Here is a 17,010-nt window from a genome sequence, read left to right as displayed (position 1 = left end):
TACAATTTTGAGGTTTCGGGGTGTTGTTTTCTTCTTCTTTTTTTAAAATAATTTTTTGCCTTATTTTTTATGGGGTATGATGTTTTCTTTCTTTCTTTCTTCCGTTCTTCCCTTTTTAGATGGATGTTTCTGCATTGCGTACTTTTACTTTTAATACTAGAAGTTCCCGAGCATATACACCTTAAGTTAAGTAGTATTTTCTAAGCAAACAAATGCGATATTAGTACTTTTACTATCATAAAAGCTGTACTTTCTTCCAGCACAGCGCGTATATTGACCTAAGCGGACACCGGAAAAAACACCGGAGAGGACGGACTCTATTCTCCCTCCGTTAAACTGCACAATGACAGCGCTGCTGCTGCACGTGAAGCACATTCTTATTCTAAAGACAAAAACATGTTGAAAAAAAAAGAGACTTGTACCGTATTTGGCGTCCCACAAAAACACCATCTGTGCGCCACGGTGCGTCCGCGGATCCGCGCGAAGGAACTCCCCGGTTTGGCCTCGTTCACAGCACAACGGAGCAGCTTGTTTGTGTCGTCGATTTTTATTTGTCACGTTGTTGACTCGTTACAAGAAAAAAAAAATCCTTGATTTGTTTGGTTTTCCAGGTGCGCCGGATTTACGCGTTTGTGCGTAAAAGCGCGGAACACATTTCCAACAACTTGGATAGAGAAGAAAAGTCAGAAAAGGAGCTCCTCGGTTGTGTGTGTCCTCGCGACTCAGGGTTTGTCATCAGGAGTGAAAAAAAAAAAAAAGTGAAGCAACGGGAACTAATTTTGGCGTAAATGTCCTCCTGGTGCCGCTCTCTCTCTCCGTGTGTGTGTGTGTGTGTGTGTGTGTTTCTCTCTCCTCTCTGATGAATGGACATCCCGGCTCGACCGTCGCACGCTTTTACCGGCAAGACCTCTAACATTTGCATCTCATTCGCGCACGAGCGGCTCTAAGCCAATGGGAGAGTTTCGCCGCTGAAGGGCGTCGACCAATCAGCGCGATGTCCGTCCGAGAGGAGGCGGGGCTCAGCGAACACAACAAAACCGACCACAGAACCTCTTTAACCCTTCGAAACCCGAACAAATGAGCCCGAGCCTTCTTCCCAAATAAACGTGGGAAGAAGGCGATGAGAAATTTTAGGAGGAAAATCATCAATTAGCAAGAAATGAATTAAAAATGAAGATAATTGTCCGAAAATTGGCAACCAAAAAAATAAAAATAAATTAAAAAAAAATGACCTGAACAAACCCTTAGAAATTAGGATAATCAAATTAAATATATATTTATATATATATTATGATCATTTTAAATACAGTTTTCTGAAAAACAACCTAAGAAAAAGTACAATTACAAATAATATTCTAATAAATATATTATAATATATAATTATAAATATTACTACTACTGATAATAAGGGAGGAAACAAAAAAAAAATGCATTGCAGATATTATTTAATCATTTAAAAAAAAAAAAGCAAATTAAAATTAGCACACAAAAAAGACCTGAACACACAGTTTAGAAAAAAAATTCAATGAATTTAAAGATATTTTATCATGATCATTTTAAATACAATTCTCTGGGAAAAAAACTGAAAAATTGCAATTGCAAATAATATTATAATAAATATGTTATAATATATAATTGTTACTACTGCTAATAATGGGAGGGGTACAGAAATGCATTGCAGATATTATTTAATCATTTAAAAAATGAGCAAATTGACTTGATTTCTTTTTAAAAAATATCATAAAAAAATCAAACAAAAAAGAAATAAAGTAAAAAAAGAAAAGAACAATTACCTGAAAAAGTACATAATAATAATAATAATAATAATAATAATAATAATAATAATAATAATAATAATAGCAATAAAAATCTACTTATTTCTTGCAATTTGTGGGAAATTTCTTGTCAAATTTCTCATTTTTTTTACTATGTTTTTGGAAAAAAATTCAATAATTAAACAAACAAATAACGAAATAAAACCACATACAGGGATATGTGATATCTATGGAATATGGATGTATGTAATGACTTGAACATGGAAATAAGTGGGACCAGCTCGCAGACAAAGAAAAAGAAATAAAAACTTCTCCGTCGATGTAAAAGCAACAAATGAATGAATGCAGTTTCCTCATCAGCCCGCTGTGTGTAAACTGTGTGATTTCCACTCAGAAATATAGAAATTAATGTGAATACTTCAACATTTTAACACAGCAGCAGCCTGTCAGTACCGGATGTGGACGATGGGGGCAGTAGGGGATCTGAGTCATGATAGCAGCCCCCTTGAAGGGCCAGCACACACACACACACACATACACACACACACACGCTATGGAAATAATAATAATAATAATAATAATAATAATAATAATAATAATAATAATAATAATTTTAAATACGAATTTACGAGATTTCTTTTCTATTTTTAACCCCCGAATATTAGCGCACATTTAAAAAAACTGCAAAAAAAAAACCCAAAAAGTTTTTTAAAAAATTAACAGGGCAAACAAAACGTGGAAAATGTGTTTAAAAAATGACAAAAATTCTGTAACGTAATTTAAATATGAAAGATATAATAAAAAACAACCAAACAAAAAATGAAACTAAAAAAAAAGCCTCACACACACACACACACAATGGAAATAAAAATAATAATAATAATAATAATAATAATAATAATAATAATAATAATAATAATTTTAAATATTAATTTATGAGAATTTTTTTTCTATTTTTAACCCCCCAAAATTAGCGCACATTTAGAAAAAGTGCAAAAAAAACCCCAAAAAGTTAAAAAAAAAAAAATTAACAGGGCAAACAAAACGTGGAAAAAGTGTTTGAAAAACGACAATATGAAAGAATGAAAATTCTATAAAAATTCTATGACACATTTCTTAACAAGGATGGTTTTTTTCGGGATTGTGAGGCTATTACTATGAAATTAACAATTATAATAAAAAACAACCAAACACAAAAAAATGAAACTAAAAAAAAAAAAGGCAAACTATACGTGGAAAAATAGGTAAAATACGACAATAATACTGTAACGTAATTTAAATATGACAGAATGAGAATCATATAAAAATTCTATGACACATTTCTTACCAAGGATATTTTTTTCGGGATTTTAAGGCAATTACTATGAAATTAACAATTATAATAAAACAACAACCAAACGCAAGAAAATAAAACTAAAAAAAAAGGCAAACTATATGTGGAAAAATAGGTAAAATATGACAATAATTCTGTAATTGATTGAAATATGACAGAATGAGAATTATCAATATATTTTTTCTTTTTCCCCCTGACAAATAAAATAAAATAAAATAACAAACAAGAACATGAAAAGTGCTCAAAAATGTATAAAACAAATTTGATGACATTTTTAAATATGTAATTATAATCATTAGAAATACATTTTTCCTATCCTTTCCTTTTTTTCCTTTATATTTTTCTCTATTTTTAATTTTATTTATTTATAAATTTTTAAAATTCTAAATCTACGTATTTCTTGCAATTTATAGAACATTTCTAATCGAGGACGTTTGTCCGGGATTTTTAGGGCGTTACTACGATTATAAAAAAATACAAGAAATTTACCTGAAAATAATAATAATAAAAAAAGTAAAGAAAATAAACACGGCAAGTATGAGAATTACCAATACATTTTTTCCCCTTGACAAATAAAATAAAATGAAATAATAAACAGAACAGACCCTAAAAAAAGTGCTCAAAAATGTATAAAAAATTCCGAGAATTTTTTATAAAAAAAAAAAAAAAATCTAAATCTACTCATTTATTGCCATTTATTACATGTTATTAGAACATTTCGTAATAGGGATGTAGCCGGGATTACTTAGGGTATTACTATGATTTATTTATTGTTCTATTCTAGTATTTCAGCACATTTCTAGTATTTAGGACATTATTGGCTTAGCTTGGACCTCTGTTAAGGGGGTGCCGGGGATCCACCTGGCACCCTATTGGGGCCCATATTTGGTGTTGCCTTGATGGGAATAAGTATACCCTCCTGTGCACCTGCCTGTTTGGGTAAGACCTTTTCGGGAGTCAGTCGATGTGTTTAGTCAACGTGCTGTCGGATGAGTTTTAGAGAGATGCCAGTCTGCCTCATCGCCCCCCTCCCCCCCGCCCCCTCTGTGGCCAAAGGGGGGATGATAAAAAATGTAAACGCCTCCACTCTCGTCTCGGCCTGAGATTGACGTGACGCAGTTTGCCCTCGGAAATATCTATTTTTCACTTCCCTTTTCTTTTTTAATCCGTGGAAGAATTCGGTGGCCTCAAAATGAGACGTAACAAATTAACTGATCTTCACAAATTTAAAAAAAAAGCTGAAAATCATTGAAAAGCACACGACCTGCCGGTTTTCCACCTTAAAGCTGCGGCTAAAGTATTTCTGTCAGACTGCAGATTCATCAGAGTTACTGTCATTAAATCTGACGCTGGATGTTTATTCCTCGTAGAAGCGCGCCTATAAATAATGCAAACGTTCCAGGATGTGTTGAAACTATATATGTGTGAAAAGTTTCGGCCTTCTGCCAGATCCACGTCCTGGTTCTTTAGATGCTGAGAACGGTTCATACAGTCTGGTGTCTTCGTATGTATTCTGCTGGCTGCTGGTTCTCTAAGGCGCTGTCTGAAAGTGATGCTTTAAGATGCTGCCCAAACAGATTCATAAAAGATTCGTAGAAGTGGGTTCTACTGGTATGTAAAAGTAAGCGTTCTCAATAAAATACCTTGGGTGGGTTCTAGATAAAACCCTCGTAATATGAAAGGGATCTAAATAGGACCCTATGCAGGGGTTCTAGATGAAACCCCTGGGAAGGTTCTAGAAAAAACTGTTGAAATATGAAAGGGTTCTGATGGAACCCTCTGGTTGGGTTCTAGATTAAATATAAAGGAGTTCTTGGTAGAATCCCCTGAATGGGTTCTATTGGTTTTTAAAAGGGTTCTCAATAGAATACCCTGTGTAAGTTCTAGATTAAAGCCTTGGAGTAAAAAAGGGTTCTAATTAGAACCCCCTAGATGGGTTCTAGATAAAACCCTCTGAATATAAAAGAGCTCTTTCTTTAACCTCGTGGATAGGCTTTAGATGAAACCCTTTGAATAAAAATGAGGTTCTTAGTAGAATCCCCTGGGAAGGTTCTAGAAAAAACTGTCAAATATGGAAGGGTTCTGATGGAACACTCTGGTTGGGTTCTAGATGAAACCCTTGAAATATAAAAGAGCTCTTTGTTTAACATCGTGGATAGGCTCTAGATGAAACCCTTTGAATAAAAATGAGGTTCTTAGTAGAATCCTCTGGGAAGGTTCTAGAAAAAACTGTTGAAATATGGAAAGGTTCTGATGGAACAGTCTAGTTGGGTTCTAGATGAAATCCTTGAAATATAACAGAACTCTTGGTTTAACCTTGTGAATAGGCTCTAGATGAAACCCTTGGATTATGAATGGGTTCTCGTTGGGATCTCCTTGGTGGGTTTTTCTTCTCAGAGTGTGGAAAGGTTCTAGATAGGACCTTCAGAGGGGGAACCATTACACCACAGAAGGGTTCTCTGTAGAACCTCCATCAGGCGTTCTGGGTGGAACTTTTCACAGATTGATCTAGGTGTTACTTTTTATGGTTCTAGGTACAACCTCTGAAAGGGATCCAGTTGGAACCTTAAAAAAAGATTATGCAGCGAACCAGAAAGGGTTCTCTGTAGAACCTCCATCAGGTGTTCTGGGTGGAACCTTTCACAGATTGATCTCGGTATTACTTTTTATGGTTCTAGGTACAACCTCTGAAAGGGATCCAGTTGGAACCTTAAAAAAAGGTTATGCAGCGAACCAGAAAGGGTTCTCTGTAGAACCTCCATCAGGCGTTCTGGGTGGAACCTTTCACAGATTGATCTCGGTATTACTTTTTATGGTTCTAGGTACAACCTCTGAAAGGGATCCAGTTGGAACTTTAAAAAAAGGTTATGCAGCGAACCAGAAAGGGTTCTCTGTAGAACCTCCATCAGGCGTTCTGTGTGGAACCTTTCACAGATTGATCTCGGTATTACTTTTTATGGTTCTAGGTACAACCTCTGAAAGGGATCCAGTTGGAACCTTAAAAAAAGGTTATGCAGCGAACCAGAAAGGGTTCTCTGTAGAACCTCCATCAGGCGTTCTGGGTGGAACCTTTCACAGATTGATCTCGGTATTACTTTTTATGGTTCTAGGTACAACCTCTGAAAGGGATCCAGTTGGAACCTTAAAAAGGTTATGCAGCGAACCAGAAAGGGTTCTCTGTAGAACCTCCATCAGGCGTTCTGGGTGGAACCTTTCACAGATTGATCTCGGTATTACTTTTTATGGTTCTAGGTACAACCTCTGAAAGGGATCCAGTTGGAACCTTAAAAAAAGGTTATGCAGCGAACCAGAAAGGGTTCTCTGTAGAACCTCCATCAGGCGTTCTGCGTGGAACCTTTCACAGATTGATCTCTGTATTACTTTTTATGGTTCTAGGTACAACCTCTGAAAGGGATCCAGTTGGAACCTTAAAAAGGTTATGCAGCGAACCAGAAAGGGTTCTCTGTAGAACCTCCATCAGGCGTTCTGTGTGGAACCTTTCACAGATTGATCTCTGTATTACTTTTTATGGTTCTAGGTACAACCTCTGAAAGGGATCCAGTTGGAACCTTAAAAAAAGGTTATGCAGCGAACCAGAAAGGGTTCTCTGTAGAACCTCCATCAGGCGTTCTGCGTGGAACCTTTCACAGATTGATCTCTGTATTACTTTTTATGGTTCTAGGTACAACCTCTGAAAGGGATCCAGTTGGAACCTTAAAAAAAGGTTATGCAGCGAACCAGAAAGGGTTCTCTGTAGAACCTCCATCAGGCGTTCTGCGTGGAACCTTTCACAGATTGATCTCTGTATTACTTTTTATGGTTCTAGGTACAACCTCTGAAAGGGATCCAGTTGGAACCTTAAAAAAAGGTTATGCAGCGAACCAGAAAGGGTTCTCTGTAGAACCTCCATCAGGTGTTCTGTGTGGAACCTTTCACAGATTGATCTTGGTATTACTTTTTATGGTTCTAGGTACAACCTCTGAAAGGGATCCAGTTGGAACCTTAAAAAAAGGTTATGCAGCGAACCAGAAAGGGTTCTCTGTAGAACCTCCATCAGGTGTTCTGGGTGGAACCTTTCACAGATTGATCTCGGTATTACTTTTTATGGTTCTAGGTACAACCTCTGAAAGGGATCCAGTTGGAACCTTAAAAAAAGGTTATGCAGCGAACCAGAAAGGGTTCTCTGTAGAACCTCCATCAGGCGTTCTGGGTGGAACCTTTCACAGATTGATCTCGGTATTACTTTTTATGGTTCTAGGTACAACCTCTGAAAGGGATCCAGTTGGAACCTTAAAAAAAGGTTATGCAGGGAACCAGAAAGGGTTCTCTGTAGAACCTCCATCAGGCACTCTGGGTGGAACATTTCAGACTGATCTAGGTATTACTTTTTATGGATCTAGGTACAACCTCTTAAAGGGATCCAGTTGGAACCTTAAAAAAAGGTTATGCAGAGAACCAGAAAGGGTTCTCTGTAGAACCTCCATCAGGGGTTCTGGGTGGAACATTTCAGACTGATCTAGGTATTACTTTTTATGGATCTAGGTACAACCTCTGAAAGGGATCCAATTGTAACCTTAAAAAAAGGTTCTCCAGAGATCCAGAAAGGGTTCTCCTGTGGCTTATACACCATGTATTGTTGTAATGAGCACCTTTAATGTTTAGTAATTAATTGTTTTGTAATTAATTCATTTAATAACTAGATGCAATGCTGAATATTTAACTCGTTAAATAAAAATTAATCGGATCTTGTCCGTTTTGGCCAAAAACGGGTTCTTTAAATGATAACGACGGAAATAAAAACACTCGTGTGAGTGTGAAATACTGAATACTGAATACAGACACAAAGTGTGGGGGGGAGAGAGAAAAACCATGAGAGAGGAAGAGGAGTTGGATTTCACTCAGCCAGCGGTTCCTACTGACGGACTGGTAATGTGAGCCGCTCGGCGTCCTCTGATCCATAATCGATAGCTCGTCCAAATCGCCTATCAAAGCTATTGATAGCAGCTTCATATTATCAGATGCAGTATACAGTGTCAGCTGTGGATCAATTGAATCCAGATTCCTCAAACTGAAGATTCCCCCCGAAATCATCTCCAAGGAGTCAAAGCAACATGGAGATTTTAGATCTTTAGATTTTTATTTTTTTAAAAACATTTTTAAATTTTATTTTTATTCTTGTAATTATAAAGGGTTATTCGCCTGTCAATTAAATTGTGTTCAATCAAGGACTAAAAAAAAACAAAAAAAACGAAGATAAATAAATAAATACATAAGAGTGAATGAATAAAAAAACTTTATATTACAGCTAACAATTTACTGCATAATAATAATTCCATGTTGTAATAGAAAAAAAGTGCTTATTAGTACTAATACTAAAAAAGTTGTTGCTGCAGGTTTTAAAGGGTTAAAACCAGGAAAAATATGAAAATCCTAAAATGACATCTGGACTCATATCATGATGTCAGTGTAACATCCGTGAAAGAAAGTAAACAAAGTGACACAAAAGAGGAAAAAAAGTGAACTAAAACAAACAAAACGTAAAAAATATAATCATTTGACAAAATCTGAAATCTAAAATTATGATATGATTACTTACAAAATTTACAAATGTCTCGTAATTTGTGTAAAAGACAATACTTATGATATTACCATATTGGAATTCCAAATAATATCTAGCCTTATATAACCGTATCGATATAATATCCATAAAACAAAACAAAAAGAAATAAGAAAAAAATTTTGAAAAAGTGAAAGAAAACAAAAAATTAAAAATTATCGAAACTTCTGACATAATTTTAAATATATAATTAAGATTATTATAAATTCAATTTTTATTAACTTTTCTATTTTTTTCCCTAGACATTTTTCCTAGCTTTTCATTTTCCGAAACATTTTTTTAAATATGTGAATTTCTTGCAATTTGTGGAACAATTCTCACACCTCACCAAGTTGCATTTTTTTTTTCCATGATTCTGAAAGATGTTGCACTACTGTCCTTATCATTAACAGGTTTTAATAGCTGCGGAAGATGTAGCTATTAAATTTTATTACAGAAATTTCTGAAAAAGAGAAATTGAAATTTGAAATTTGTAAACAACACAACAAAATCTAACAAAAAAGAAAAAAGTCAAAGAAAACAAAAAAGCTTCAAAACTATACAAATTCCTGACATAATTTTAATTTTTTATTATAAGTACAGTTTTTCCCTAGCTTTTTTCCGAAACATTTTTCCCCACTTTTTTTGATTATCTAAATTTATGAATTTCATGCTCATCGCCTTTTCCGTGTTCCGTGTTTTCGAATGAAATCGCATGAAAGCAGCACAAGAAAAGCGATATCGAACTAGGTTTCAGAGGGTTGAATCCACAAAAAAACCAAAACAGTGCTTAGGATATTACCATATCCAAATTCCAAAATAATATCTAGCGATATAATATCCATATCGACTCACAACAAGAAGCTCAAAATCACAAAAATAATCGGAAAGACAGTGGAGTCACGGATATGAACATGATTATCATATAATTATGACCACAAATTATGAGTCTACACCACAATATAAAAAATTAAAATTCAGTAAAAACAGAACAAAAAAAATATAAATTTGTCATGGTTACATCACATATGACGGTGATGACTAAGAAAGGTGTGAAAAGGAAGTAGATTTACCAAAGAGTCCGCCACCTGTCCGGCCCTTCCTCATCAGGTACATAGCCCAAGACAGGGGGCCCGAGCCGGAGAACGCCCCAGGGTTCATGCTTCGATCCTGGGTGCAGCAGCAGCAACAGCTGGGGCCAAATTTCCAACAACAAGAGGGAAAAAGAAAAGGGATGAAGAGAAAAAACGATAAGATGAAGTGGGGAAAGGGGAGAAGATAGGATGAGATAGTTCGGAAATTAATTTTGTTTTGTTGTTGTTTTCTTTAAGTCCAAAAATTGGGAGTCCCAAAAAACACCTAAAGCGAGAGTTAGGAAACTGGTTTTGGAAAGAAAAGCTGTAGTCTTTCTCCACTTTCATGAGCTGCTTTTATACTCCTCATTCAGCCCCCTCTACCCCTCCCTTCCATCTCACCCTACATATTAGTAAAAAACAGAAAAAAAGTGAGGGAGCATGATGTGTGGGAGAGAGGAGGAGGAGGAGGAGGTGATGGAGAAGGAGCCAGTCAAGCTTAATTCATTGCCTCCTTCTCTAAAGCGTAGCCACAGGGGACACAACTCCACTTTGCCCTCAGGCTTTTTAAAGCTGCTAATTTCATTTAGCTACTCAAATGATTTTCTCCCCTTTTTCTCCTCCTCCTCCTTCTCCTCCTCCGTCTCCTCCTCCTCCTCCTGTCGGCCCTGTTTTTTGGAAGTTCCGGTTGAAGACTGAGGTCAAACACTCGAGCGACACGAGTTCGTTTGACTCAACTGGACGATAACGGATTTGTTGACTTATTTGTTCAGGTTTTGTTTTCATCATGAAATTCGATTAATTAGTTTTAGTTAAAGTCAGTTCTATATATTTTATTTGTTACGTGAAGTCTGCAAAGTGAAACTCTAACACAAAGTTAGGCAGGATGAGGACCCGAATGCAGAACACAAAAAAGGGAAACTAAGCGTACGAACAAAAGGCGAGCATTTAATGCCGGTAAAATCCACAAAATAATGAACAGGTGACTAAAAATACAAATACAGAAACTGAACTAAAACAAACCGGGAACTCGGGTTATGTCACAGGGAAACACGGAGGATTAAAGCATAAGGAATAGCAGGGTGAACAGCAGCACGGACATGAGCAGGAACACAGCAGAGACAACAGATGGACTGTCAAAGGGAAACAGGGGAGAACACAGAAGAACACGGGAACACGGAGACAAACCACAGGTGACACCCGAGGAGTAAAACTAAAAAAAACAGGACACAGAACACGAGTAACTAGAAAACACCCCCAAAACAGTCCACGGTATAACACAAACTCCCGAAAACGTTACATTTTGCCTTCAACCTTGTAGGCTGCTGCTCGACAAGCTAAACTTACGGCTAACGTGAACCTTTGTTTCGAACATGAGAAATAACAAAAGCCAAATATTTTTAACAAGACATAAAGGAGAAGTATTAAACCTTCGAAAGCTGGAGCGACATTACATTCCTCGTGCTGCTTTCAGACGTCTTTCAGAAGTTTTTAGTCCTTCGAACTATAAGCTATTTGGTGGAATTTAAAGCTGGGGAAAAGTCTCTAAGGAAAAAAAACAATATTTATAATCATCATTATATATTGAAAATTATATAATTTACAAATTAATTGTCTTAATTTGTCAGTTTTGCATTTCCCGCATTTTTTAGCTAACATTTAGTAAATTTCTGCCTCATTTCTTCTTCAGTTGCTCATTGCTGTCTTCCCATGTTTTTTTTAAATCAAGTCAGTTTTCCGAGATCGAGATTTACTTAAAATTTTTAATCACTTTCCTAGATTTTTTTTTAAAGAAATCAAACCAGTTTTAACAAGATAGAGATTTACTACAAATTTTCAATTAGTTTCCTAGATTTCTTTTTTTTTCTGAAGAAATAAAACCAGTTTTCCGAGACAGAGATTTACTAAAAATTTTCAGTCAGTTTCCCAGATTTCTTTTTTTTTTAAGAAATCAAACCAGTTTTCCGAGATAGGGATTTACTAAAACTTTTCAATCCGTTTCCTAGATTTTTTTTCCAAGAAATTAATACTAGTTTTCTGAAAAAAGAGATTTACTAAAAATTTTCAATCAGTTTCCTAGATTTTTTGTTTTAAGAAATCAAACCAGTTTTCCGAGATAGAGATTTACTAAAAATTTTCAATCAGTTTCCTAGATTTTTTTTAAAAGAAATTAAACTAGTTTTCTGAAAAAAGAGATTTACTAAAAATTTTCAATCAGTTTCCTAGATTTTTTTTAAAAGAAATTAAACTAGTTTTCTGACAAAAGAGATTTACTAAAAATTTTCAATCAGTTTCCTAGATTTTTTTTGTGTTTTTTTAAAGAATTTAAACCAGTTTTCCGAGACAGAAATTTACTAAAGATTTTCAATAACTTTCCTAGATTTTTTTTAAAAGTAAAATCAACCTGCCAGATTTTAAAGTGTACAGAAATATTATTTTGGGGTCTATGGAGTGTATATTAATACCAGGGGAAATAAAAAAAACCCCAACTTTTTTTATTAGTCAGTCTCTATGCTGTGTTAAAACTACACAGAGATGTACTACTAAACCTCAAGGTGACCACTATGAAACACACACACACACACACACACACACACACTAGTGGACAGTGAGCTTCCCACACCACGTAACTCCCAGCAGCCCTTTGGCTGGTGACATCACCACAAAACAGTGTGTTTGAGAGTGTGTGCGCTACTATGTCAGCAGAGCTCACTGTAACCCTCAATGGCAACCTCAGACAATCACACCAACTGTGTGTGTGTTGGTGTGTGTGTGTCACTGGGTTATGGTGAGCCACAGTGGTCGTCTGCCGTGTGTGTGTTCCTCGTGAGCCAAAACCAGAGCCACTGAAGCTCAGTTTCTCGTGTGTGTGTGTAGTGATGGTAAGCCATAGTGAAGTTGCCCTTTTTCCCCCTTATTTTTGTTCTATTATATTTTTTGGAAATCTCAAACCTGTCTACCTCTTCTATCACAAAAACTCCACATTGGGCTGATAAAACAATAATCATCTTAATATAATTTTCCTCAATACTGATAAATGTTTGATATATCATCCATTAATATTCCAATATTCCAATATTCCAATCAATATTCCTAATGTGAAAAAAAAACACTTTTACTGGTAATTAACTTCAAAATGTGTTCATAAAAGAAGTCTGGATGACTGTTCCCGCAACACTGGCTAACGTTACATACATGTTGCAATAATGTTTGAAAGAAAACATTTTAATCAATGTTCAAAGAATATTTTAAGGACGTTTATCGTTTCAAATAATGTTTCCATAAGATTAAATGCTGATTAAGATGTGACGATATAACTGAAACATTCAGAAAATGTTTTGGTGATGTTGAGAGGCGACAGATCATAGAATGTTCTTTTTTTAATAAAACGTTCCCACAATGTTTCATGAGAACAAAGGAAGAACATTTTCAAAACAACATTCAGAACTTGTTATTAAGGCCTGAAATTACACATCTTTTTTTTTTATTAACAATTCCAGTAATGTGATTTGTATATTTTTGTTTCCCTAACTCCGACCGCCACAGTGGGTGGAAGATGATACATTTTGCAGGGTTGTTTTCATAATCATACTCGTGAACAGTCTGAACATAGAGAGACAGAGACGCAAAGAGAAGGACATAGACAGTCACACGGACAGTGAGATAGGGACAGACAGACAGAAAGAAAGAAAGAGAAATAAAAAGGAAACAACGATGAAGTTGTTGTCAAAGCCGGAAGGAGGATCCACAAAAAAACATGCACAAAATGAGCTATGCTGTGTCTTATGTCTTCCTTCCGCGTATGTGGCAAAATTTCGGTTGGCTCAACCAAATCTCACAGCCCTTTAATAGTGAACACAAATTCTGCGCCGCTGCCCAGCTAGCCATAGTTAGTATTCGTGTTAGCTAACGTGAATAATTCCTAGCAAGAAGCTAACCAGCTAGTCATAGTAAGTATTCGCGTTAGCTAACATGAATAATTCTTAGCAAGAAGCTAGCCAGCTAGTCATAGTAAGTATTCGTGTTAGCTAACGTGAATAATTCCTAGAAAAAAGCTAGCTAGCTATCCATAGTTAGTATTCGTGTTAGTTAACATGAATAATTCTTAGCAAGAAGCTAACCAGCTAGTCACAGTAAGTATTCGTGTTAGCTAACATGAACAATTCCTAGCATGAAGCTAGCTAGCTAGCCATAGTTAGTATTCTTGTTAGCTAGCATGAATAATTCCTAGCATGAAGCTAGCTAGCCAGCCATAGGTAACAATAATGTCAGCATTCTTGTTCTTAGTTTTTTTTAGTTAAAACCAACAGTTCAGAGCAGTGCTGACAGCGCACGTCTCAAATGTGTCATGTGACCACAACAAGACAGCGCGTGTACACCGCCATCTATTCATGGTTTGTTTCAAGACCGCTTGGAAAAACGAGTTACGACATGTTTCAAATGAATTGAATGGCTGTAAAAAGTGCAGGGGACAGAGGGGACAGATACGGGAAGTACAGAAGGACACGTGTGTTCCCCGTCCATTATATGTCTGGTACCAACCATATCGTGGGCTAAACCAGGGGTTGACAGTGAAAGTATTAACATTAAACTTTTTTTTTTAGGTATTTGTTGTCGATTTTTTTTCTCTTTTGTTCGGTCTTATTAATTATTTATCATTAATTAACAAAATAATGTTCCAATATAGCTCATGTCCTAAGTATCCACTTTACAAATTCTAGAGGACGCACAGTTACACAAAATAATCATAGTGATGTCAAAAAGGAAGTCAAAAAAAGATGACCCCCCCACCTTCTTTTCTCTCTTTCTGCCAGCGGCTGTCTGTCCCTGTTGTCCCCAGAGCTAAGGCCACCCTGAGGCCAGTGACACAGTGCCATGGTAAGGATCAATACACCCCCACACAAACACACACACACACACACACACACACACTGCCACCCTGACCGAGGGATCGATGGAGGGATAGAACGAGTCTGAGGAAAAAGGTCCTCTGTTTTTAATATGAAAAAAGTAAAGAAACCTTTAAAATTAGTTCCATTGAATTTGATAGCTTTTTGAACTATTAAACTTAAGAAGTGAAGTATTTGATAAACGTATCTTGGACATAATTTAAGGCCTAATTCCTACTTTTTTGAAATAATAGGGCTACATAAAAATTATAAAAATGATATGAATTTGGAATATCAAAGTGAATTAACTGAATACTTATGGATGAAAATGTTCAAGTTAAGAATGTAGTAAGACAAGTCATCTGTTAAATGTGTTGAATATGGATGTTCTCATTCCAAGTCATCACATTTTGCCACTTTGCAGTGGACTTCTGCGTCTACATATTACGTTTTAGATGTTGTTCTACGTCTCCTGTTCTTCTGCGTCTACATATTACATTTTACATATTGTTCTACATCTCCTGATGTTCCAGGACTCTGCAACCAACAGATGTCAACAAAACCACATATTGGGATTATGCTACAAAAGCATGTGGTTATGTTTAGGCAAAAGAGGCACATGGTAACCAATTGGAGGGTGTCGTCAGCTGACGCCATCCGGAAATGTATCATATAGCCGCAAAAGGTGACTTTTGGCGTTGTGATCTTACGGTGAAATCATTGCAAAAGCGGCGGTATTTGACATCTTCGGAATGAGAATGGGTTGGTTATGTCTCGCAATATACTTGTGCTTTCGTCATAATCGATTGATTCACGCATTTAACCGATTTAACAAGAACTTTTTACAGTTGTCTTATGACTAAATTACATTTTAAATGGTGTCTCATATATGAAATTTGCTATAAATTATATTAAATTCTAATTATCACTTTTTTGGACTAAAGCACAGTAGCCCAATGGAATAAGATTGTACATTTTATCTTTTTAATTCTGTCTACAAATTGCAATTGCTGTCTTTGCTTATGTTAATGAAGTACAAAGACACACACACACACACACTCTGTAAAAACGAGACATGCGGGAGTCAGTTCAGACACTTCGGCGTGCTCAGTAGATTTGTATTGAAGCACTCTCATCAATTGATCAGTGACGGAGGAGTTAGCAATTGTCTGTAGTTAACAGAGCAGCCAGTTCTATCACACCACACACACACACTCACACACACGCACACACACACAGCATATGCACACACACTTCGTCTATAATTCATGGGGTGTATTGTGCGGATGCAGTTAACTGCTGCTTAAAAGTAATTAATTGATTTTCTGACATATCAGTTAGCAGGGGCAACTAATGACACACACACACACACACACACACACACTCTCTCTCTCTCACACACACACACGCACACATTCAGGATGTGCAGACTTGCACAGGGACATGTGCTCAACACATAGGCAGCACACTTATTTTCATGCACTGCCACATGACACACACACACACACAGCTCTGGAATGGAAATAATGTCCAGAAACTACATTTACAATTATAGTAATTATATAGTAAATTATGTTACAAAAAATATAATTAAAACTTATATATATTTTATGTTTAGCACCTTTTTTGGTGCTTATTTCCAGGTAATTTTCTTGTAACTTTTTAACAAATTTGATCTCCTAAGTTTTAAGCCATTTCCATATTGCCAGTTCTGCCATGATAGTTCCGGAACCACTGAAAAGTCCAAACTTGGAACTATCGTGGTCATTAGAACTCTCCAGATCCCTTGTTCCACTGGTAATTCTAGCCCGTTCTAATTCCGAACTGGTGAAATACTGCCACTTTGACAGTGCTTTTGGCGTACGATGATGCCCAAAGACACATTTCACATCCCCATGTTGGCATCACTTGAAAACGTGGCAAGACAGAGCCAAATGTGCATGCATAATACCCCATAGAACTGCATCAGGTTCTTCCAGTAACAATGTAATATAAGGAGTAAAGGGGTACCTATGGGTTGGGTGGTAGGGGCGGTGGATGGATCCAACAAATCTTGGACTTTCAAATCTTTCAAATCTTGGAGTTCAGTGTTCACTTCCAGTCTGAATGTGATGTTTTTTTAAACACCTTACCATGTGCCTCTTTTGCCTTATCCCAACCATCCGTTCCAGGATAGGCATTTGTTAAAGTTCTGGCATTAGTTGCCATGGGCTTTTATTGTTTAAACATAACTATAATGGTGGCATCCTGGAACGTAAAAAGCAGACACAAAGGATACCTAAAACCTTATAGGTAGACGCCGAATTCCACTGCAAAGCGGCAACATGTAACGACTCGGGATGAG

General features: G+C 36.2%; 1 protein-coding gene across 4 annotated transcripts in view; it reads right to left on the bottom strand.

The window, feature by feature from the left end:
- Positions 1-17,010, bottom strand: part of runx1 (RUNX family transcription factor 1) — a 67,197-nt gene that overhangs the window by 26,210 nt on the left and 23,977 nt on the right. The window contains exon 3 of one of the 4 annotated variants that reach the window (XM_088074364.1): positions 9,778-9,896. The exons of 1 other annotated variant lie outside the window; for it this stretch is intronic. In XM_088074364.1, the coding sequence (XP_087930490.1) occupies positions 9,778-9,865 (88 nt within the window). In that variant the 5' untranslated portion in view covers positions 9,866-9,896. Of the gene's footprint in view, positions 1-422; positions 1,191-9,777; positions 11,142-17,010 lie in introns of those variants that run through there. 2 more of the 4 variants (XM_088074365.1, XM_088074367.1) reach the window with 2 other exon arrangements.

The sequence above is a fragment of the Plectropomus leopardus genome, chromosome 24 (assembly GCF_026936395.1).
Source record: "Plectropomus leopardus strain MGB_pleo_1.0 chromosome 24, ASM2693639v1, whole genome shotgun sequence".
Lineage (NCBI taxonomy): Eukaryota > Metazoa > Chordata > Actinopteri > Perciformes > Serranidae > Plectropomus > Plectropomus leopardus.
The sequence above is the reverse complement of the archived record's forward strand: the minus strand, read 5'-3'. Positions and strand labels throughout refer to the sequence as shown.